General features: G+C 41.0%; 2 protein-coding genes across 4 annotated transcripts in view; one reads left to right on the top strand and one right to left on the bottom strand.

Moving 5' to 3' along the window:
- Positions 1-8,531, bottom strand: part of jmjd1cb (jumonji domain containing 1Cb) — a 112,734-nt gene extending 104,203 nt beyond the window's left edge. For all 3 annotated transcript variants that reach the window (XM_031739661.2, XM_031739667.2, XM_039616051.1), the window contains exon 1: positions 8,376-8,531. In XM_031739661.2, coding sequence (XP_031595521.1) covers positions 8,376-8,531 — 156 coding nt within the window. The remainder of the gene's footprint in view (positions 1-8,375) is intronic.
- Positions 8,532-20,794: 12,263 nt separating this feature from the next.
- Positions 20,795-24,293, top strand: part of reep3b (receptor accessory protein 3b) — a 38,544-nt gene continuing 35,045 nt past the window's right edge. The window contains exon 1 of the mRNA XM_039616251.1: positions 20,795-21,137. Coding sequence (XP_039472185.1) covers positions 21,106-21,137 — 32 coding nt within the window. The 5' untranslated portion in view covers positions 20,795-21,105. The remainder of the gene's footprint in view (positions 21,138-24,293) is intronic.

The following is a 24,293-nucleotide window of genomic DNA, read 5'->3' as shown; positions in this document are numbered from 1 at the left end:
ACCACATTTAATATAATGAATTAGTAGATGACAAGATTAAGTGAATTATGTTTCAGGGTCAGCTGGTTTCAGCTAGGACAGAAGTCGGGCACATTATGTAGACGGGTAAGGAAACAGTCTATTAGTTGAAGCTCAGTGCTCACAGGTAGCAGACAAACAATACACTCCACTCACCCTGTGCTCCAAAACTGAAGACGGCAGCAGACGACTTCTCATTTTCTACACAAAAGAAAAGATGAACACATGCAAGCCACAGTGTCGCCATCAATCCATGTGGGAGATGTTCCAAACTGAATGAGTACAACCTCCTCATTACTGGCTACACAAAAATAGCTTCGCTCACATTCTTGGGTAACACAGTCTCGTTAGAGGGCCCAGCCAGTATCCTGGTTGACTGACAGCAGTGTTCAAAAATACACAGAACAGCTCTGGGCTGGACTGAAATGACTCTGAAGTTCAACAGAAGTCATTTATCGAGTAGAGTTGTTTTTATGAGAGATATCCCATGGCGGCCTTGATCTATACTACTGGATTTGGATCCCAGCTATATTCAAATTGAAGAAAATTTTAGACATTAAGTCAAGTCAAACTATCTCAGTGTAAAGTGTGTAGTATTGCATTACCTCCTCTATGTCAAATCAGCCAAGCGTGAGGACAGAGATGCTAAAGCAGTCAGACAAGCTCAGGTTTACTCGTTCCTTATTCAGGTACAGCCTGTGCTTCCTCCCTACATGCTTTACTAAAGGACTGACTTTGTTGTGGAAACCCCACAGGTCAGCACACGTGTTTCGATTTATCAGTAACTGCCATAGCATCGGTCTACAAAGTGCATTATATAGTTTACTCAAAGCCATCTACAGAAAAAGATTCTGACTAAACAAAGCTGTTCACGTAGCTGTTGATTCAAGCCTACGCTGAGAGGTTATCTTATAAGGTTTTCCAAAGAGCTCGGCCACGCACTGTTATCCTCTAAAGGTAACCCACTGGGTGGTGTGTATCTCACTGAGCTGTAATCCATTACTGAAGCCTTCCCGCAGAGTGAAAACAGGTCATGAGGTTAGTTAATATGATGCCAGTTTAATACTATTTTGCATTGTGTATATTTTAATAGAGTCGAATTATTTGGGGGAATAATGGTGTGAAATTCAACATGAGGTCAAAATATTATAAAAACATCGCAGTCTGTGTAGAAATTAAATCATGTGAGTGGTTTGTGTGATGCATTTTAAAGAGCTCACGAAATTAAATGTCATTTATTTCATGAAAAATTAAAATGACTAATGTCCTTTTTCTTTAGATGTATAATGATTTTCCAGCTCACCACCGTAATGTCGCTGCATCACTTATTATTCACTGTGTTGGGGTTAAAACCAAAACAACGCTACTTTGATGAGAGGCATTTACCTTATAGAGCAAGCAGTTGAGTCGGTGAGGAAGAGAAGGTTTAATGGAAGAAACCAGCTCAGAGGAACAACTACAACGAGGTTTGGAGAGGGTGGGCGACACCACCTGATGAAGGCGTGGACACCGATGATAGCAAGTGAGTCAATCTGCAGGACGATGCTGTGAATCACTTGCTTTGGGATCTTCCTTATATAACTCAGTTATACATGCTCTGCTGTGAGAGCGGTCTGTTGGAAGTTTCACTGCTCTGGCTGCGTGAAATATTACACAGTCAAAGTCCTGATATGGGAGCTGTGGCGATTTTCTTCCTTCCACAGATGTTGATTGATATTAGGATTCCCAATCATGCCATGATAAAAAAAAAAAAAAAAAAAAACTCAGTTATGGTTGCAGTGTGCTGGGAAAACAACAACTTAACCCCAGGACACATAGGGGTTAAATTACACCTTAATATTACATGAAATACTCCTGATCGGACGTTGTGGACCTCTGCTCTGCCCACTGATTGTGCCTCTTGGCCCTCTCCGTATGGTGCAGAGCCATTTCTTTGCAAATAGGATGGGTGGAATAGCGTACACCCAATCTATTACAGGGAAAAGTCAACCACAGAGGGGACAGTATCAGACTGAAGCTTGTTAGTCTAGCAAAGCACCAGAGCCCTGACTCAAACACCCTCTCCAACAAGTCATCATTTAAAAAGTGCTCTACAAACCTTAGCATTACTGCTAACTGATATTCTCTCATTTCAGTGCAGCTAGCCACCAATGAAAAATCACTTACTGCTTAATAGACAAAGTGAAAATGGACAGCCTTACTTTGATTTTTAACATAAAGTGTATTGCTGCAGCTAGGAACAGTACAAAAAGTTATCATACGTTTTAGCATTATACACTTACACCATGCCACACTAGAATTAAGAACAGAAAAACAGCCCACTGAGGTCTGACAAGGTCCTGCAGGAAGCTATAGCAGCTGCTGGCTAGAGGAGCCTAATATATTCCCAGGGTTATCTAGGAAGCCCTTGAGCCTGTAGAAGACTTTGTGGCTGCTGTATGAAGCAATGAGGTTCTGTAGCTTTAGTGTGTGTGTGTGAGTGTGTGTGTGTGTGTGTGTGTGTGTGTGTGTGTGTGTGTGTGTGTGTGTGTGTGTGTGTGTGTGTGTGTGTGTGTCCGTCTGACAGCAATGGGGGAAGGGTGCATCCAGCCTCCAATCCAGCCATCCCGACTTGGCTTCAGATTACATTTTGTTTCCTTAGGCACCAGAAAACAAACCACTAACACTTGGTGGATCTAGTTACTGCGCTGCCCGGACACCTCACAACTTGGATGTCATATTGCGAAATGTAGCTCGATGCATTGATGCCAACCTAATAAATAAATATAACCATTCTACACGTTTCATTTATTTACCTGATTGAACTGAAACGAATGCTATAATTAATGTGAGAAACATAGTACGACAAAGAATATCCTGAAGAATTTGCAGTACATTTAAAGTCTTAACTGTGCTCGGGTAACCTCCCAGCAACACTGCATCGTTTTTCAGCTTTACATCCTGTGTGGCTCACGAAACAGACACAAGTGCTTCTTTTCTCCCAGACATAAGTGTCTTTTTTTAACTATTCAATTATATAATGAAATTTAGAGTATTTGTTGACAGCTCTATGAGAGATTTTTACAGAGCATAAAAGATACCGGTGTGATTTAGAAATCATCTGTCATAGTTTGTCTGGTAAAATTCTCTCAGCACTGAGTGCAGTGCACGTAACAGTCTCTCACAGACGAGCACACGGTGGTGAGAAGCTCGGCCTGAGATAATACAAAGCTTTATCACAATATTAACAGATATTTTACAATATTTTTTTAACCATGTAACAAAATGAATTCATTCAAAGCCATGTGACTCATATTTACACGCAGCAGTATTAATTATCCCAGTCATGTGACTATAATTTGGACTGACCTGTTGAAGAACACCTTTTCAGTGAAAACTGAAAAACAGGCGAAGCACTGAACACCAGTGCAAAGAATTCAAAGCCATTGTGTCTTGTACAGTATGATATAGTCTATGGGTCTATTCCATGTGGACTAAGCCTACATATACATTTACACAAGAAGCTGACAGCATCTATTCTGCCACATTTATTCCCTCTGTTTCTAAACAATGTTGTTATTCACGACCCAACACACACACAGAACTGCAACACCCATGCATGGATTCTGTATGTGGAAGGTTCTTTTCTACTCACAGCCTGTTATTTTCTGCTGATTAGCCACACAGTGATGAACCTAAGGCTACAGCCTTAAAAACAAACTGGCACCAAAGGTTCTGTACACACACACACACACACACACACACACACACACACACACACACAGTGGACTGTAATGAAAAACAAAAGCTCCTATAGGCAATGCAATGACCTGGCTGACCTGCCCTTTCTATTCACTGTGAATCCAGATGAGTTTGTCAATTTTGTGTCTAATGTGCCAGAGTAGAGCTTTGCTGGTGAGCTTTAACTTTTCTTTAAGCATGTGTCACTGTCTCTCAAGCAGCTGAAAACTATGGGGGCCTATAATGCTGTTTAGACATTGTTTATGTGACTGCTTCACAGATGTTCAGCTCTCGGTTTAATATTTATCATTTCCATTTAAACCTGCTACCAGTTTCTGTTTCAGAGTGCTTGAAGAACCAATACTGGCTCAAATGCAGAGGAACTCACAAAAATCATCAATGGAGTAATTTATTTTCATTTTCTGAACTTTATTCTTTTTAAAATCCTCCCAAAAGTGGAAGCAGAGCTAATTAAAATGACTTTAGGCTACTCAGGTGGCAAACACCTAGTGACACTGCAAATGGATTAGGAAGTAACAAGAGCCTGACATGATATGACATGAGATGGAAAATAAACACATGCAGACTGAATCTAACCCTGCGGCTATTCATTAAATATCATTATAAGCAGAACCAACTGTATCAAACTAAACCTGTAATTTCATCAAAACAGATACATTGTATCTAACTAACTAATAGTTATGACATTCTGTGTAACAGGACTAAACTGCAGGACACTTGAGAAGCAATTAGTGTTACTTGTTTATTTGTCAGAAAGTACTGTGAAAACAAACGATTTGAAGACAAACAGAAAAGCATGTAATTCAGTATTATTTATATAGGACCAAATCACTACATTTGCCTCAAGGTAGGGCTGTGCAATATGAGAAAAGTCTAATATCATGATATTTTTTGGATATATCACAATAAACAATATATATCACGATATGTTTCAATAACCTCCAAAACCAAATGTTATTTTGAACCATATAGTGTCTAAAATTGTACTGGTACACTTATTCACAATGCCCATTCAATATTTTTTTTCGACATCATCATGAATTCATGAGACAAAATAAAAACTGAAAGTAGGAGTAATAACGGAGTAATAACGCCTTCGAAGCGTGTGGGAGAGAAAAACCTCATATGCAGACAGCTTCATATTTCTGTGGCAATTTATACTCAGTGGTTATGATAAAGCCATTTTAACCATCGTACATGCAAAAACTAGCAATACATCAAGTATATTCGATATATCACCCACCCCTACCTGAAGATGTTTTATATTGTACGGTACAGGCCCTACAATAATACAGAAAAAACAGAGAAGCCCCACTAATCAGATGACCATGTATGAACAAGCACATTGGTGACAGTGGGAAGGAAAAACTTCCTTGTAACAGGAAGAAACCTTCAGCAGAACCAGGCTCAGGGAGGAGCGGCCATCTGCCACGACCAGTTGGAGTGAGGGGAAGAAGACAGTACAAAGAAACGCTGCAGAAGAGAGCCAGAGAATAATAATAACTAATGATTAAATGCAGAGTGGTATATAAACACATAGTGAGTTAGGAAGAAACACTCAGTGCATCATGGGAAGCACCCAGCAGGCTAGACCTATTGCAGCATAACTAAGGGAGGATTCAGGGTCACCTGGTCCAGCCCTAACTATATGCTTTAGCAAAAAGGAAAGTTTGAAGCCTAATCTTGAAAGTAGAGATAGTGTCTGTCTCCTGAATCCAAACTGGAAGCTGGTTCCACAGAAGAGGGGCCTGAAAACTGAAGGCTCTGCCTCCCATTCTACTTTTAAATACTCTAGGAACAACAAGTAGGCCTGCAGTGTGAGAGCGAAGTGCTCTATTATTTTATTGTGTGTACATGTCTCATTTTATGGCACACACACGGACATATCCTCACCCCCATGATCAGATTCTCAACCTGTGAAAAACACTGAAAGCTTCTGCCACTTTACTTGATATATAGCTTAGCCAGATGTCAAATTTAGGATCTTAAATTATCTTGACACAATAATAATGATAACAATAATAATAATAATGATAATGATAATAACATCTCTGTCAGACACAGTCCACAGCATTTCTTAACTCTACACAATTTTGAATTTTGAATATTAACCTGGTAAAAATCACACAAAGACAATTATGATTATTTCCATGCTGACTGACTCAATCCACAAGTGTTGAAGTGAAAAATGCAGAAGTCAAAATACCAACAAGTTTCACTTTTTTATTTTCTCATGTCATACCTGGGAAACTCTACATTAACTCAATCAACCCTGATAATATAATCTGTCTCCACATGCACACTTAGATTAGAGCTTAGAAGACCTCTATAAACAACCAGTTACCAACAATTACCTTCAAAGCACCCTGTGCCAACCCTTGAGTAAACACACAGGGTATATGGTCACTTAATTTAGAGCACTTATTCTTTACACACAATTGTTAAACAGTCTTATGCAAAATGAACTATAGAAACTGCGAGTAGCCAACCACACAACCAAATGAATACGTCTGACCAATCACATCTCAGTGCATCAACGCTGTCTGTCTGTGATCAGGTCACATGGACTTCATCGTAACAGCAGGTACGGACAGCACTGGAACAACCAGAGAAACAAAGTATTTTCTTTCTTTTTCCATATCAAGTAATAAGCTCTTCCACTCCATATAAGAATTAAATGTAATTTTAAGACAGCGAAACCAAAATAATCGTCTTTATAGGAATTGTTAAGTGCTTTTGATACATGCTCACTGATCTCTACTTTAGCCACAAACGTGAAAAACACTACGGGGCGTTCTCTTTATTATACATTTGTATCTGCTGAATAATAAATCTCATTGAGCATTAACAGTAAATATGCACTTTTGGCCTATCTGATCAGAGACACTTGACAAAGGCCTGGCAGCCTGGCTTGACACACTTCTTCTAATCTACTCTCAAATCCCTCTCCACTGTATTCACTCTGATAGTTAAGCCCCTTGCTAATGAGACTGTGCCACACTGTATGGAATTAAAGTAGAACACTACTCGATGCCTAAGTTACATCACAGACAAGGACCAGCTCTACATGGGAATCAGTAATCTGGGGACACGGCTGTTGTCCAGTACAAAGAAGCATATGCAATGCCTGATCTAGTGAAGGCACCAACAATGTTTTGTTATGAAACTGTAATTAATTCATGGAAGATATGTAACCTCCCATGCCAGCCAGATACTTTGATTATATGAATAACAGAAAGCACAAATTCGTCTACTCTCTCATCAAAAAGAAATCAGTATTAATCAGTTGGATCTATGATCTGCCAACGACTAAGAACACTGAAAAAATCCGTTTAAGCTTCAAAATCGTTGGAAAATATGCAAGAAATTAACTTGACAAATAAAATCATACACAAAGAATAAATCTGCCACAGAGCTCTGTGACAATCACATGATTAAATTCGCCATAAGCGTTAAAACCAGACGATTTATTGTTCTCAATAAATGGAACATATAGACAAAGACAACAGGCTAAACGATCAAATCAGAACTGGGCTGGGGCTTCTGCCAGTTATCTGCATAGGCAGTCAAAAAAGACTGAACAAAAGAAAAGGGGAAAATGCACTATACACTGCGTTAGCCAGCCAAGGGCTTGTCAGGGCAAATATTTCATTGTTTGCTGGTTTTGGCACGTTACCCCGTTATAAAAAAAAAAAAAATGCCTCTCTTTATAGGAAGGAGGGGATCACGTATTTACTGCCCAGCTACTATTACGAATGCAATTATTACACGTGAAGCGGGAAACGTATCGGCACCTGTGTGACAGGAGCATGACAGAAAATGCAAACCATATATTTTACTTGAAGACAAAATGGCCTTTGTTCAGCCTGCAGCAAGCCTCTTCTGATGTGTGTTTGGAAATCCTAGCATTCCCGCGACCGTGTGCGAGTCCGAGTGGCCGCAAGAAATGCCCTAATAACACGGCCGGTGACTAGAAACCACGAGGTAATAACGACTAATTTAACGTCTGCAGAAAGCCAACTTGACACGCGTCAGCTGATCTGCAGTGTAAAGCAGATTAAAGCCGCTCGGGACTCAAATTCCTACACATGCTTTTCTCGAATGACAACATGAGCCATTCACGTGTCACTCGGTGCTTCGCATTGATTATGTGTCAGTCGACCCTTACAATAACCCTCTGGCTGGCAGAAGCACTCATAACCGCGCTTCAAATGATCTGGGCACTAACTGAATAATCAGCCCACTTAAATCAGTCTTAGCCACAGCGAGTGCCTAATGGAAGACACAAGTTGGAGGATTTCATGTAAATAAGCTGAGAACTTAGACCAGAACTAACCATTTGCTTTCCAAGCTACCACACATTACCTCGCAGGCTTAAGAAAACTAGCCAAACTTACATGTAAACAATACAACATATTCTACTAATCAGTTGTGCATACACACCATAGACTCCTGCGTCCGAAGAGTCGGAGCGACCGAAAAGAAAGCCGCAAAATAATTTCCGCCTGGCAAGCCTACAACAGTGCCTCGCTGGCTAGCCACCAACCACAGAGATTTTCCCGTTTGCTTTGCATGTAACAGACCAACTACGAGGACAAAGTCAGCATTTTCCTTACCGTCAGTTCGGCATTGTCGCTGTCACGATGGTTGACGGCCCGTATAACCCCGGACCTCCACGGCCACCGACCAATGTCGCCGATTTCAGGCGGCTCGCCACCGCTGACACAGAGGAACCGCTTCCCGACCAGCTCCGGCCGAGCCTCGACTGCCATGGCCCTTTGCTGGTCAAACCCCCCCACCCCCCCCGGAATAAACTTCCCAACAACGACGCCCTTGCAGACCTGTAACTTACGACATTAAAACAGCTCTAAATAATCCAACGGATGGGAGGAAAAGGAAAAAAAGAAAAGTTAGCCTTGCTGAAAGATGAAAAACCGACCCGGGGGATTTAAATGTGTAGCAGTCTCCACCCGTTCAAGCGTCAGTCGCCTTTTCTCTCCACTTGAAAAAACGGTGGAACATTGAACCGCAGCACAGCCGCCATCCATTGGTGTTTCTCCGCTGATCCCTAGACATTCACAAACCGCAGCACGTTGGTGTCCCTCCGCTCCGTCGAATAATTGGTACTATTTTTGCTAATACTACACGACTACTACCGCCACGAGTCGAGGCTAATATTATGAACGACTAATGTTCAAATTCCTTGTTATACTCCCGCTCTATTAGCGGGACTGCACTTCTATTTCTGTAATCACAAGCAGCATTAATATAGGAAGGTAACAATTCTGGAGGATATTATGTTTACATCATCCATTGTGTTTAATATATTGTTTATATTAATATATATGATAAATAATGTAATCATTTATCCATTCTACTAAAGGTATACGTTTTTCATCACTATCCCAGTATGAAAGTTGGGTTTGGGTGTTTTTTGGTGTGTGTGTGAGGTTTTTTTTGTTTGTTTGTTTGTTTTTCTTGCGAAATTACTTTAAAACAATACCGTATCTCTACTCTTTAATGGCTACAAAGACATAACCAGTGTGCTTGGGTGGTCTCTTTAAGCTCCAAAGAGGAAGGAAATCACAAAAAAAGTTTAACTGGAAGATTCTTTTTTCCTTGGTTCTGAGGAGGATAAACCATCAAATCACAACAACAGTCTGCCTCAAGCTGCTTTATATTGTAAGGTAAAGATCCTACAATAATACAGAGAATACCCCAACATTTAGTTGACTCCTTATGAGCAAGCACTTTGGTGACAGCGGGAAGGAAAAACTTCCTTGTAACAGAAAGAAACCTCCGGCAGAACCAGGCTCAGGGACTGAGGGAAGGAAGATGGGAAAAAGACACACAGCCAGAGATTAATAATTACTAATAATTACATGCAGAATGGTGTACAAACACACAAAAAGGTGTGTCAAGAAGAAACACTTGAGCATCATCGGAAGCCTATTGCAGCGTAACTAAGGAAGGATTAAGGGTCACCCTTATAATATTCTTTGTCAAAAAGGAAAGTTTGAAGCTTAATCTTAAAAGTAGAGATAGTGTCTGTCTCCTGAATCCAAACTGGGAGCTGGTTCCACAGAAGAGGGGCCTGAAAACTGAAGGCTCTGCCTCCCATTCTACTTTTAAATACCTTAGGAACCACAAGTAAACCTGCAGTCTGAGAGCAAAGTGCTCTATTAGGGTGATATGGTACTGGGGTCTTTAAGATAAGATGTGGCCTGATTATTCAAGACCTTTTATGTAATAATAAGGGTTTTTAATTCAATTTTGGATTTGACAGAGAGCCAATGAAGGGACACCAGTGAAATATACTCTCTCTTTTTAGTATCTGGTCAGTACTCTTGTTGAAGCATTTTCAGGGAGTTAGCCTATTAATAGAGATAGGTTTATAGTTTTTAATATTGAAGCATTAATTAATGGCAGGACTTCTCTGAACAGTCTTGTAGGAATGGGGTCTAAAAGACACGTTGATGGTTTGGAGGAAGTAATTACTGAAGGTGAACTCACAAAGATCAACTGGACAACAAGAGTCTAAATAAGTATCAGTGGTATTGCACTTTGGAGATGTAATACTTCACAATGTATGACTAGCCAAGTAATTGTTGCTGTTGTCACTGGTTGGATTTACTTGTTTAATCTAATTGTTACGTTTTTAAGTGATGCCAAATGTCAGTAAATTATTGTGTCCTAAATGTTATGCAGCCATCCACCACAAGGTGGTGCATTGTTGTTTGGGGGAGTCTTGTATTTTAGTCCGATATTCTTGTTAACACGATTAGACTGAGATACAAGCGGTTAAATTAGGTTTCTCAGGAAGGTGGATGGGCTCTGCCTTAGCAATAGGGTGAGGACTAGTCAGTCAGGAGGTGTTCAGAGCAGTGCTACTACTCCACATCGAAAGGAGACAGCTAAGGCTGTCGCCTCCTGGGTTAGGTGTTTTGGCTGGGCATGTCTTTCCGGGAGCAGACCCAGGGTAGACCTGTAGACATCAGATAGAAACTCTGATTAAGGGCCAGGAGGATGACAAATATCAACAAATACAATTAAAACACTGTCTGGGTCTTTGGTTGGTTGATAACCTTGAGTGAAAGATTGTTGCCACTCAGCTGCCTCAACTTGAGCTTCAAGGATTCTAACAGTTAGTATGACTCGGGGTGTTGATTCATTTAAACTAAGATAATCAGCCTGCTGTAACCAGGTGTCCATAAGGCAGAGTACATCAATACGTTGATAAATTATTAATTCATGTACCAACAGGGACTTAAGAGAGAGACTTAATAATCTGCATTTCACTGTTTTACTCTTTGGTGCAGTTGTAATTCAGTTCAATTCAATTCATTTATACAGCGCCAAATCACAACAACAGTTGCGTCAAGGTGCTTTATACTGTAAGGTAGACCGTACAATAACACGGTAGACCCTGCAATAGTTGTAGATACCACATGGTTCTTTCTTTGTATTTATGTGGTGGGGGGTGTTGTCTTTTGGTGGTCTGGGAGCTGACACAGTCAGGTCACCTACTAATCGGAAGGTTGCTGGTTCGATCCCTGTCTGCTCCAGACTGTGCACTGTCTGAACACTGAGTGCTCAGAGTAGAAGAGCACTATATAAGAACCAATCCATTTACCAGACTGAAACTCTGCTTCCTGGTCTCAACTCTGGATAGTTTGGGGGGTTTGACCAGATTCCTAGAAAAGAGATTAGCTCTATCCAAAGATTGGATGTTGTAGCTCCTAACAAGACCAGGAATTCCCCAGAAAGTTTTCCAATTATCTATAAAGCCCACATCATTTTTTGGAACCATTGAGACAACCAGCAATTTAAGAAGGACATGTGGCTAAACACATCACTCCTGGTCCAATTGGGGGAACTAGAGAAAACTACCTAGTACAACATTGTTTTGACTGTTACACACCGATTCAATTGAAATTTTAATGACCTCTTATTGATGTAGCTGAGTGTTATTACTGCCAACGGGAATTATAGTTTTACAGAATTTATGTTTATTCTTAGCCAACAGTTTCAGAGTTCCTGCGATGTCACCTGCTCTGGCCACTGGAAGATACTTCACTATGGTTGTTGGTGTCTCTAGCTTCATGGTCCAAAAACAGAATCGGCAATATCCAGAGTTTGTTTGGTGTTGTTTATTGGGTTGGATGATTGAAGTCCTAAGAAAAAAGACATTTTGGCAATTTAACAATTTATTCATTTAACAGACACAGGCTGTAGTATGTGGAAGGACGATACACAGCCACAGCAGGCTGGCACTTCCTTCTCATGCTAGTCACCACTTGGTCACACACTGCTGTGGGGTGGCATTCCATTCTTCACCCGGTAAATGTCACAAGTCAGCCAATGTGAATATATTGGTCACTCTGGCATGAACAGCACGGCCAAGTTGATCCCACAGGTGTCGGTGGGATTGAGGTCAGGACTGCAGGCAGGCCATTCCATTCTCTCCTCTCCCAAATTCTGGATGTAGTCTCTAATAAACCCCATTCTCTGGGGAATTAACATTGTCATTTTAGAGGATAGAGTCCAGGCTCAGACTGTGGAGATATGGCATTGCTGTTATGGTAAGCTGTTTGGCAGGCAGGGTTTGGAACCAAACGCAGGACTCTGAGACGGAGAACTTAACCTAAAGTAGCAGCTTTTATTTGCTGGCAAAAATGAACCTAGAAACAAAATACATGAACACTAAAAGATAAATAAAAATTCAAACTTGGACTAATGATCTAAACTTGGGAGATGAGACGAGCACCGACAGCTAATGCAGAGAAGACACGTGGAAGACACGGAGACGGAAACCTAAAGACTAAAAACTATAACATAAGCACAAAAAAGAGAACCAAAACCATGACTGAAACAAAACCAAGTAATTTTAACAAAACTCAAAAACAGTGACAATTGCCACTGGTTGCAAAATGTCATCTCGATATCTCTCTGCATTGACATTGCCTCCAGTGATGAAAATCCTTATTTTTCCAGTGAGGGAGATATCCTCCCACACCATCACACTGCCTCCACTAAAATCTGCTACCCTATTGGTGCAGCAATCAGGAAGGCCTTTTCTCCGTCTTCAGCACACCTTGACCCTATGATCCAACTGCCGTAGGCAGAATCTGAACTTACCGCTGAACATGACATTCGTCTACTCGTTCAGCTTCCACTGCACATGTCCAGTTGGGTAGAGCTGACAGCAATGGTCTCCTGCAAACCCTTACAGGAAATGTGCAAATCTGTACGGAAACAGTCTGTGCTGATATCTTCGTGGGAAGCCCACTTTACGACCTGTCTCTGACATCCCCCATCATACGGAACTTGAATTTGGAGATGAGGGCACACTCCAAATAATACTGCAGCTTGGATTTGCAGAACACCAGCTTGAAGACGCCCAGTGGCATGGGCCCTATCCACATCAGTCAAATGTGGCATGCACCAGCACATGCCAACTGACTGCTGTAGCAGGGCCAATGCTCACAGCTGCTGCTAATCAGGCACATTATTATAAGCACCTAGGATATCAGAGTCAGTGGCGCCAAATCATAACAACAGTCGCCTCAAGGCGCTTTATATTGTAAGGTAGACCCTACAATAATACATACAGAGAAAAACCCAACAATCATATGACCCCCTATGAGCAAGCACTTTGGCGACAGTGGGAAGGAAAAACTCCCTTTTAACAGGAAGAAACCTCCGACAGAACCAGGCTCAGGGAGGGGCGGGGCCATCTGCTGCGACCGGTTGGGGTGAAAGAAGAAAAACAGGATAAAGACATGCTGTGGAAGAGAGACAGAGATTAATAACAGATATAATTCGATGCAGAGAGGTCTGTTAACACATAGTAAGTGAGAAAGGTGACTGGAAAGGAAAAACTCAATGCATCATGGGAATCCCCGGCAGCCTACGTCTATTGCAGCATAACTAAGGGAGGATTCAGCGTCACCTGGTCCAGCCCTAACTATATGCTTTAGCAAAAAGGAAAGTTTGAAGCCTAATCTTGAAAGTAGAGATAGTGTCTGTCTCCCGAATCCAAACTGGAAGCTGGTTCCACAGAAGAGGGGCCTGAAAACTGAAGGCTCTGCCTCCCATTCTACTTTTAAATACTCTAGGAACAACAAGTAAGCCTGCAGTGTGAGAGCGAAGTGCTCTAATAGGGTGATATGGTACTACAAGGTCATTAAGATAAGATGGGGCCTGATTATTTAAGACCTTGTATGTGAGGAGCAGGATTTTGAATTCAATTCTGGATTTAACAGGAAGCCAATGAAGGGAAGCCAAAACAGGAGAAATCTGCTCTCTCTTTCTAGTCCCTGTCAGGACTCTTGCTGCAGCATTTTGGATTAGCTGAAGACTTTTCAGCGAGTTTTTAGGACTTCCTGATAATAATGAATTACAGTAGTCCAGCCTGGAAGTAATAAATGCATGAACTAGTTTTTCAGCATCACTCTGAGACAGGATATTTCTAATTTTAGAGATGTTGCACAAATGGAAGAAAGCAGTCTGACATATTTGTTTAATATGTGCGCTGAAGGACATGTCCTGGTCAAAAATGACTCCAAGGTTCCTCACAGTGTTACTGGAGGCCAAGGTAATGCCATCCAGAGTAAGAATCTGGTTAGATACCATATTTCTAAGATTTTCAGGGCCGAGTACAATAACCTCAGTTTGATCTGAATTAAGAAGCAGAAAGTTAGCGGCCATCCAGGTCTTTATGTCTTTAAGACATTCCTGCAGTTTAACTAATTGGTGTGTGTTACCTGGCTTCATGGACAGATAGAGCTGCGTGTCATCTGCATAGCAGTGAAAATTTATGCTATGTCTTCTAATGATGCTGCCTAAGGGAAGCATGTATAATGTAAACAGAATTGGTCCTAGCACTGAACCCTGTGGAACGCCATAGTTGACCTTAGTGTGTGAAGAGGACTCTCCATTTACATGCACAAATTGGAGTCTATTAGATAGATATGATACAAACCACTGCAGAGCAGTTGTTAGGCTGAAGGAGCGGACTCTATGGCAGAACACACAGAGATGTAAGAAGTGCAAAAGGTGCTCTTTATTTACAATGCCCGGAGTATTTACATAGGTTGGGAGGTTGTAAAATAAATGAGGGGAAACCAGGGAAGGAAGCTGACACTCGGACTGAACGGGGACATCAGCGCACGCAGGGTGGATCTACGGGAACACCGTGGAGATCAATCAACATGTTACTACTCAGGGAGGCGACAACATTCCGACACCAGACATCTTCGCGCTGCTCCTTAAGAACGCTCCATCAAATGACGTCTGATGTACCGCTGGTGTTCCAGCATCCTGTGACACACCGCCCCGCCTACCTGTGCTGAAAAAGGAAGCAAAACCCATGATACCACACCAGACAAACCCCAGCAACTCCTAATAGCAGTACCTACAGCGTGCTCTAATATTATGGTCAACAGTATCAAACGCAGCACTGAGGTCTAGCAGGACAAGCACAGAGATGAGTCCACTGTCAGAGGCCATAAGAAGATCATTTGTAACCTTCACTAAAGCTGTTTCTGTGCTGTGATGAGCTCTGAAACCTGACTGAAACTCTTCAAATAAGCCATTCCTCTGCAGATGATCTGTTAGCTGTTTGACAACTACTCTTTCAAGGATGTTTGATATGAAAGGAAGGTTGGAGATTGGCCTATAATTAGCTAAGACAGCTGGGTCTAGAGATGGCTTTTTAAGTAAAGGTTTAACTACAGCCACCTTGAAGGCCTGTGGTACATAGCCGATTATTAGAGAGAGGTTGATCATATTTAAGATTGAAGCATTAATTAATGGTAGAAGTTAACTCAGAAAGATCAATTGGAGAAAAAGACTAAATGAATATCAATGGTACTGAAAGTAGCTGTAGATAATGTTACATCTGTGGGATGATTATAAGTAATCTATCTATCTATCTATCTATCTATCTATCTATCTATCTATCTATCTATCTATCTATCTATCTATCTATCTATCTATCTATCTATCTATCTATCTATCTATCTATCTATCTATCTATCTATCTATCTATCTATCTATCTATCTATCTATCTATCTAAATCAGAATTTAAAATGCAGCTGGCATGTTTGAGCTCTCTCCTGTGTGGTTTATTCCACGTCTTCCATTGACTTACTATAAACAAGCAAGACTAAAAAAGGAGCAGTGAAGGCAAGAGGAGGAGAATAGGGCAGAGCAAAGCAGAATGAGAGAGGGAAGGTCTGTGTGAGTCTCCTACTCATGTGTAGCTCTGTCCACGATTGCGTATTTGTGTGCTTTTGCTTTCATGTGCTTACGTCTCCATTGAGACGTAAGCACATGAGTGGAGGCACCTTTAGGACAGCGTCGAGGTTTATATGCGTGAAGCATGTAGCAATCAGCCTGCAGTGATCTCCAGGCTTGTGGGATGCAAGATAAGGAGAGAACGAGAGCTTGACGAGCGATGGAAGAAGAGCGGCATTGGAAAAAAAAGGGAAAAGATCCTGAGGAAATGCAGTCATAGAGCGGACTGACAAGGAAATGCGAGAAAGAGAAAACAAAAGAGTACGAAGAAGGCACAGAGCAGCAGTAGGTATTAGCAGACGAGTAAGAACAATTTGAAAGCAAGAGTATTGTGATAACTATGAAGAAATGACACTGTGGGATGAACATTATTGGATTCTATTCTGTACTGCATTGCACTTATATTGTACACATTTATATTGTGTTTTCACATAATACAAGACCGGCTGGGGAGCTGGATGGCTCTGCTAAAGACATCCCAGTTCCTTAAATTAGCAGAAGAATTCACTGCATATTCATGCTGTTTAAAGAAATACTTCAACGCTTTGGTAGTAACGGCTTTCTAGATTTCTACCCATAGATGAGTTGGTCAGATGTGACCAATCACACTCAGTGTACAGTTGAGTAGGGATGTGTTTAGTCCTCTTCTTCTTTGTCTTTCAGCAGCTCTCTTTAGGGATTGCCATAGAGGATCATCTCCCTCCATCTAACCCTATCCCTCTCATCCTCTGTCACACCAAGCCTCTCACTATCCCTCCTCTGCACACACCCGAATCATTTCAACCCTGCCTCTCTGACTTTGTCTCCCAAACTGCTAAAACCTAGCTGTCCCTCTGATATACTAATTTCCAATCCTGACCAGCCTGGTGCTGCTCTGCTTCTGGTTTTTGGTCAGCACTACCATCTCCAAACCATACATCATAGCAGATCTCCATACCATCATATAAACTTTTCCTTTCACTCTTTCTGCTGTCCTTCTGTCACAAATCGCTCCTGACACTCAGTCCGCACTGCTTGCTCTCTTCTACACATATTTTGTGCACTGTCTGTTGTTTTGGATAATAATCTCCAGGTATTTTAATTTATCTACTTTCAAACACTTGACTCATTGCAGCTTCTCAATATTCTGTCATTCCTCTTCTCTTCAGTGCATAGCTTCACCTCTCTAGGCTCTGTTCCATCTGCTCCCTACTCTCCCTACAGATCACAATGTCATCCCGGGACACTGTGATCCATGCCTGACCTCATCTGCCAACTTGTCCAACACTATCACAAATAATGAGGGGCTCTCAGAACATCTGTGATATAATCCCAGCTGCATCTTGAACCCATCTGTTACTTCCACCCTACAGCTCACCACTGTCTCGCTGTCCTTATAGATGCCCTCCACCACCCTCGCATACTTCTCTGCAACTTTTGACTTCTTCATCCAGTACCACAGGTCTTCTCTTGGCACCCTATGATACGGCTTCTCTAGATCCACAAAGACACAGATCAACTACATCTGACCTTCTCTAAATTGCATTGGTAGTGCCCTTTCTGGGCAAGTACAGCTTCATGCTCACTAATCATTACCACTCTTTTTATCCTAGCTTCAGCTTTTTCCCATAGCTGCATGACTCATTAATTCTATCTCTCTGTAGTTACTACTGTTCTATAGATTACTCTTGTTCCTGAAAATCGGTACCAGCACATTTTTTCTCCATTCCTCAGATATTCTCTTACTTCTTGAAGATTGTATTAAACATATTAATAAAAAATGTCCACGGTGATGTGGCTCATCTTTGGGGAAGATCGGTGCACCTACAGGATTGACTTGGAATGAGTGATGGTGTCATGCAGAGACAATAACTTGCTTCTTAATACACCAAAGACATTGGAGTTCATTGTGGACTTCAGGAAGAAGGAAAGGTTACTCAGCCATTACTCGTTAACAGGAAGTGTATGGAGAAGGTTTCAGTTTCCTGGTTTTTGGGAGTCCACATCACTGCAGACCTGACCGGTGGTGTTAACACAGCTGAGGTGGTGAATAAGGCCCAGCAAAGACTTCATTTCCTGAGTGTGATAACAAAACAAAAAAACCCAACAACATCCGCCTCAAACTGCTGGTATCCTCATATCGCTGCTCAATAGAAAGATTACTGGCTTATTGTCTCTGTGTGTGGTTTTCCAGCTGCACAGTGGCACAAAGCACTTCAGCAGGTTATCAGAGTTGCCCAGAGAAAAGTCAGCTGCCGTTTGCCCTCTCTGGAGAAACGTCACAACACCCACTGTTTCAGGAAAGCCCCCAAATTTTGTGTGACCCATCACATCAAAATCTTTTAAATTGCTGCCATCAGGCAGACAATACAGGACAATAAAATCAAGGGCAAACAGACAAAAAAAAGTTTCTACCCTACAGCCATTAAAGCATTAAACGCAATTAAAGTATAATTTCTAATTATTATCAATGAGATTGATGCAATCTCCTGTATATTGGGGGCCACAATGGCTGGGTTGAGGATGTGTTCAGGCCAGATTAGTATTAAGTGTGAGAAAATGTGATGAATAAACACTTACAGCTGGCAGTCACTATTGTAATAAAAAAGGGAAATTTACACTTTGATCTGAGCAGCAAAGCTCTGCTAATATTTCCTGACTTTGTCTCATTTTTACAGGTTTCACCCTCTGAACAAAAACACACACACTAAACAATATGTATTATGTATGTCTATGTACAGATTCTATTTTTACTTCTTTCAGTTGAATGAATGGGACAAAGAGAGATTGTTGCATCCCCAGCCTAGCTTTAATTTCATTTCAAAGTTGCCTGGTGTCTTGAAAAAAAGGACAATAATTACCAGGATGCAGAGGTAAAAATTCAGCCACCGACACTGTAGTGTACTCACAAAGAAAGACCCAAACACCTTGCGTAATGGGAACTGCCTTTAACCAGACTCAGATCTTCAGAATGCAGTGTATTTGTTCTGTTTGGTTTGTCTGCAAATGTGTATGTTTCTAATTAATGTTGTTGCTCTCTATGACATTAGACCAGTGAGCAGCTGAATGGTAAGGAGGTGTTTTCTGCTCAGCCCGGATCCTCTGATGCTTTCCCAGACGGATTGTGTGACCAGACAGGCTCCTCTGGAAATCTCCCTCGCTGAGCTACACACTGTAGCAGCCGTCTTCATGAATAACAAGTAGCTATAAAACCAGACCCCCCCCCCAGTCTTACCCACATGCCTGCACATACCTGCACAATACACTAACATGTCTGCATGGGCTTACAAATATCCTGATACATAAAGGCACAACCTCATAGCTGCAATTGTACAAGCTCAGATACTTTTATTACTTAGATTATTATTACCTAAAAGCAAAGCAGACACACACAAAGAAGCGCCATGCTGAAAGCTGCTGATTACAGTTAGGTCCGTGAGTAATTGCATGATGATGAAATTTTTGTTATATTGCCTCTGTACACTACCACAGTAGAGTTTAAATCAAACAATCAAGAATTGAAGATTTTTAGCTTTAATTCAAGGGGATGGCAAAAGTGTTTTTATGCATAGTCTCCATTTTCAGGTGATCGAAAGTAATTGGACATTTGACCGAAAAGCAGTTTCGTGGTCGAGGATGGCTGTTCTCATCGTGACCTATGAACTTCTAAGTTCAACTTTTGGAGATTTACTTTCCTGGATGATTGAGAATGCATCAAAACGCTGTTCTCTGTTATTCCACGGCCAGTTAAGCAGATTAAAAAAATCTGGGGTTGATTCAAATGTTGAACTTGCATTTGGCAGCTGTTTACTGGAACTCTCAATATGAGGTCCAAATAGATGTCAGTGCAAGTGAAGAAGGTCATCACTAAAAAAAAAGCTATCAGAGAGATAGCAAAGGCCAAATCAACAATGAATGTAACCACAAAGATGATGAAAAACAGCTAATGTGTGGAATTCTGTCTTTGGTTAAGAAAATGACTTCAGAAGTCGTCATGAATGTAAACGCAGAGGATTTCGGTTCACAACAAAGGGCAAACCGCTGGTTAAACTCAAGAATAGGAAGGGCAGACTAGGCTTTGCCATAAAACAGAGCTTGCACAGTTCTGTAAAATATTTTTGGACAGATGAGACCAAGATGAATTTGGTACCAGATGAACCAAAAAGGCTGAAGAAAGAAAAGAACAGCTGATGATTTGTTATGGCATGGCATGCATGACTGCCTATGGAGTCAGGTCACTAGTGCTTATTGACCATTACATGACAAAACACTTTTTTGCATAAAACAAAAAAGTTTTATGAAACATTTGGACTTCATGAAATGTTTCAATATTACTTACCCCTATGTACAGTTACCACCTAACCCTTTGCTTTCCAACGTTTGTGCAATTAAAGGCATTTTTTATTTTAAAAAATCGTGCTTTCACTTTTAGGTTCTTCAAAATGTATTTTGTATAATAAAAGCTATAGACATGAAGACTGAATGTAATGTGGAGGTCAAAGGGCGCTCACCTGCCATTTTCATGCTATGAAAAATATTTCCCTCGTGGTTGGCTAGAGCTCGCCACGAATCGACAGCAGACCAATCGGAGCACAGTAACTGAGTTTAAAATTCCACTGGCTTAACCAAATGGATGTGATTGGCTAGCCAAACGTGGCCAGCCAATTACAATTTCAGGTTCGTCGTAAACAGACTGCGCTGGCCAATAGCATATGCGGAGGGGGGGGGTGTTTATTTCCCTAATGACGTCAGCTATTGAGCACCTTTCTTGTGCCAGGAACTGAGCAGCGAAGCAGAGAAGAAAGGAAGAAATCTGATGGGAGTGAGCGACTACAGCAGGAATATTTAGAATACGCGCTTCGTCGTTTAGCTATGACTCAAAGGACACTGCAGTGAGGTGTTCCTGGTGTGTTGGCTAGCTGATGTACGACGAGATTAGCTAGCTGTTTCTGGATTCGCTTACCGAAGTTTGGGCTGAAAAGTTCACGGCGGTACGGGATCGGTGTTTAACGTTATTATTATTGAATCTGTTCTACTGCTGAAACAGACCTACAGATACAGAAGACATGGTGTCCTGGATCATTTCGAGAAGCGTTGTGTAAGTACAGAGACAGCTCAAGGAGAACTCTTTCCTCGTTTTATGAGCAGCCGCTGTTTGCCTGGCCTGCTTGGCTATCCCGTTGTCGTGCTTAAGCTAAGTTAAGGCTCGAGTCATTTAAACTTGTACATTGGCTCTAAAACAACATCGCTTATGTCCATAAAGAGCTACAAAGTTGTTCTGTTTATAAAATATAGAGTTTTGGGGACGCAAGGTATGTAGTCTTGTCTGAAGCTAATGCTAACATGTTTGAGAATCATAGCGATCCGTGGTGCTGGTGAGTCAGTCCTAAGAAAATGTGACTATTGTGAAGTGGAACTTTACAAGCCTTTACATGTTCCACTGTGAAGGAGTGTCAGGTACTGCTGTCAGCCTGGAGATATTATTAACCAGCAATGCCCGGTTCAACCTGTTATCCATAATGTTGTCAAGACGCATGAAGAAGTGCGTTCCTATGAGTGGGTGAACGTATTTGGTTACTGGATAGTTATTTAATATCCAATTGCATATGACTGGATATTAATTAAATATCCAGTGTTATGCCATTGAAATTACCTATGAATAAAGCAGGTGTTTAATGTGTTGGGGACATGAGAGACATGTTTATTTGGTAAGGAAAACAGTAATTTGGGAGTCGACATAATACCTTTTTTCCCGTCTCTCTCCTCCTCCCTGTGTCTGCATACGTCCACAGGGTAATGGCGGATAGGAACACCAAAAGCCCTCTGGGGAAAGAATAAATGCTTCTCATTTTTAACTAGTACAGCCTGTTACTGTATAATGAACACAGTCTTTGTCATGGGCTGATGGTGCTGCACTTGGGCAGTTATGACGGTGCTGAAAGTACAGAAAGAAGGTGTGTTATTGTCTTAGACCAATAACTACGTGCACACACATTCCTTCTAATTTTAGATTCATTTGAAATTATGATTATAATATTTAAGGAAAAAAGTAAATTGTACAGCCAAGTGTAGTATACAAACCACATTCGCCTGTACGAATTGTAGCATTTTACTTGGACAATAACATATCCAATCCAGCTGAGAAAAAGCCTTTAAATCAGCATGTGGTCCATTACACATGCTCTTATCCAGTTGCTGGTTTGAAATTCAGTGTCATTTTGTTTAGTCACACATTTATTACAGTCTGCTATGTGCTTATGCATCGCCACAAAGAGATTGTTATCTGTCTTTTTGCATCTCTCCACATTCTCATAGCCGGTGTATTTTTATTATAGCTGAAATAAATCAAGGTTGTGTCTACACATAACAGACAACTTGTTGTTAAAAAAGTTCTATACTTAGACACTTTGTTAGTAGCAGCCAGTTGGAAAAAGACCCCATTTTTACTTTAATTTACTAAAGAAACGCCAGCGGTAACAGTTTAACAGGCATAAAATTGTGTTTTTGCACCCACAAGATGATTCCAAAGAGCTGTTGGTGGAAAATTCAGCATATCTAAAGTGGAGGACAACACGAGTGGTAGGAGGGGAAATTTTTTTTAATATATATATGTATATATATATATAAAATTTGACAGAAGTTTCAGACTCTCCTTTGCTCCTTGTGTCAATCAGCTGCCACAGCAGCTCTGCCTCGACTCATTGATAACAGGCAGTCAGAAATGTGTATAGCAGGACTTTGTGTTGGTATCCTCAGATGCATGTTATTATTTTGGAATCAACTTTGTGCTACAGCTTAAAATGTTTGCAGTGGCTACTGTTGTAGAAATGCTAAAGGTAACATAATGTAACTAATGTTATAGCGTTTAATACTACCGGCTCCTCGACAGTCAGCACCACCATGTGAGTGATTCAGAATGACTTTTTAGTAAAAGAGCTTAAACAGTATGGGAAAGTATGGTACTGGTACTGACTATTACATGTTTGGTATTGTGATGTCCCTCACACTGACTGCAGCACAGTGTTGTATAATTGATATTTCCACTGAATATCCATTTTTATGGACATTGCTTACTTTTCACATCTATTTTCCTATCTGTCTTTTTCCTTATGCTTTTATTTGGCTCTAACTCGTTTTCATGTAGAGTTAATGTTATCCATATGCTAACGCCATAAAGAACAGCACACATGGATAGAATACTGTGAAATAAGGCAACAGCACAGATGAAGTGGCCAAGTTTGATTAAGGCAAAACCCCATGCTAGAGCTTTGGTTGGTTTAGCTCATTAAACTGTGCAAGCGACCTATATGCCATTAGGCTAATGCAGGAAAACATCCCCCCTGTAAGCAGTGTCCTCATGGTCACCACCATAAAAGGAAAGCAAGTCTTCAATTTGAGATCAAGGACTTCTGTCCCTCTGCAAAAAGAACATGTAGGTATAACTAAAGGTTTCTGTAGTGCATAGGGAAACCCTGGAAGTGTAACATCGGGATAAAGTCCAAGAGTTAACATTGTTCTATTTTAAGGTTATGAACTCAGCATCATGAAAGAGCAGCAGCACCTCATTGTTACGTGTTTCCTTTTCACTTCAGTGTATCTCCATTTCACCAGCTATTTCACTCGTGTGATTGTGGCGCAGTAGAAAAATAAATCAAAGGCTGATTTTCAACCTGTTTCTAATTTTAGGCAGCACCCTCGCAAGTCTACAAGTTAATGTGCCAAATATTTGTGTGCCTTTCTTCGAGTCTCTGTGTGTCCAGCTTGTTTCTTAGTTGCCGTGTCCTTTTAAGTTTAGCGACAAAGGTGTTTGAGTTACCTGCTTCAGAGCTGAACAGCCAAGATAACGATAATATAAAAAAGGAAGCAGTGATTAAAAGACACAAGATTAAAAAAAAAGAAAAGTTTTTGTTGTATAAACTCACCTGTCTCTGCCCGTCTGGGACCCTCACATTCACTTTTATTGAGGGGAACAAAGTTAATATTCATGCGCCAGCTTCACTGTACTAATGTGTGTATATTATCCTAACCATAGCTCTCTAGCTAACCACCATGTGGCGCACCATTATATGCCAGCTAGCCAACGTCAGTAACCCTACAAATCAGGCCACTGTGTAGTTTTGTCTTTATTTATATCCAGTGATAGCAGAGCTGCATGTTTTAGTTTTTCAGAAGTCCCTCAGTCAGAAAATGGTCCATCATCTTTAGATAGAAACTAGCGATCTAACTCTGTGCTAACTTGTAACGCTGTTAAGCT

The sequence above is a fragment of the Oreochromis aureus genome, linkage group 8 (genome assembly GCF_013358895.1).
Source record: "Oreochromis aureus strain Israel breed Guangdong linkage group 8, ZZ_aureus, whole genome shotgun sequence".
Classification (NCBI taxonomy): domain Eukaryota; kingdom Metazoa; phylum Chordata; class Actinopteri; order Cichliformes; family Cichlidae; genus Oreochromis; species Oreochromis aureus.
This window is presented reverse-complemented; position numbering and strand designations above follow the sequence as displayed.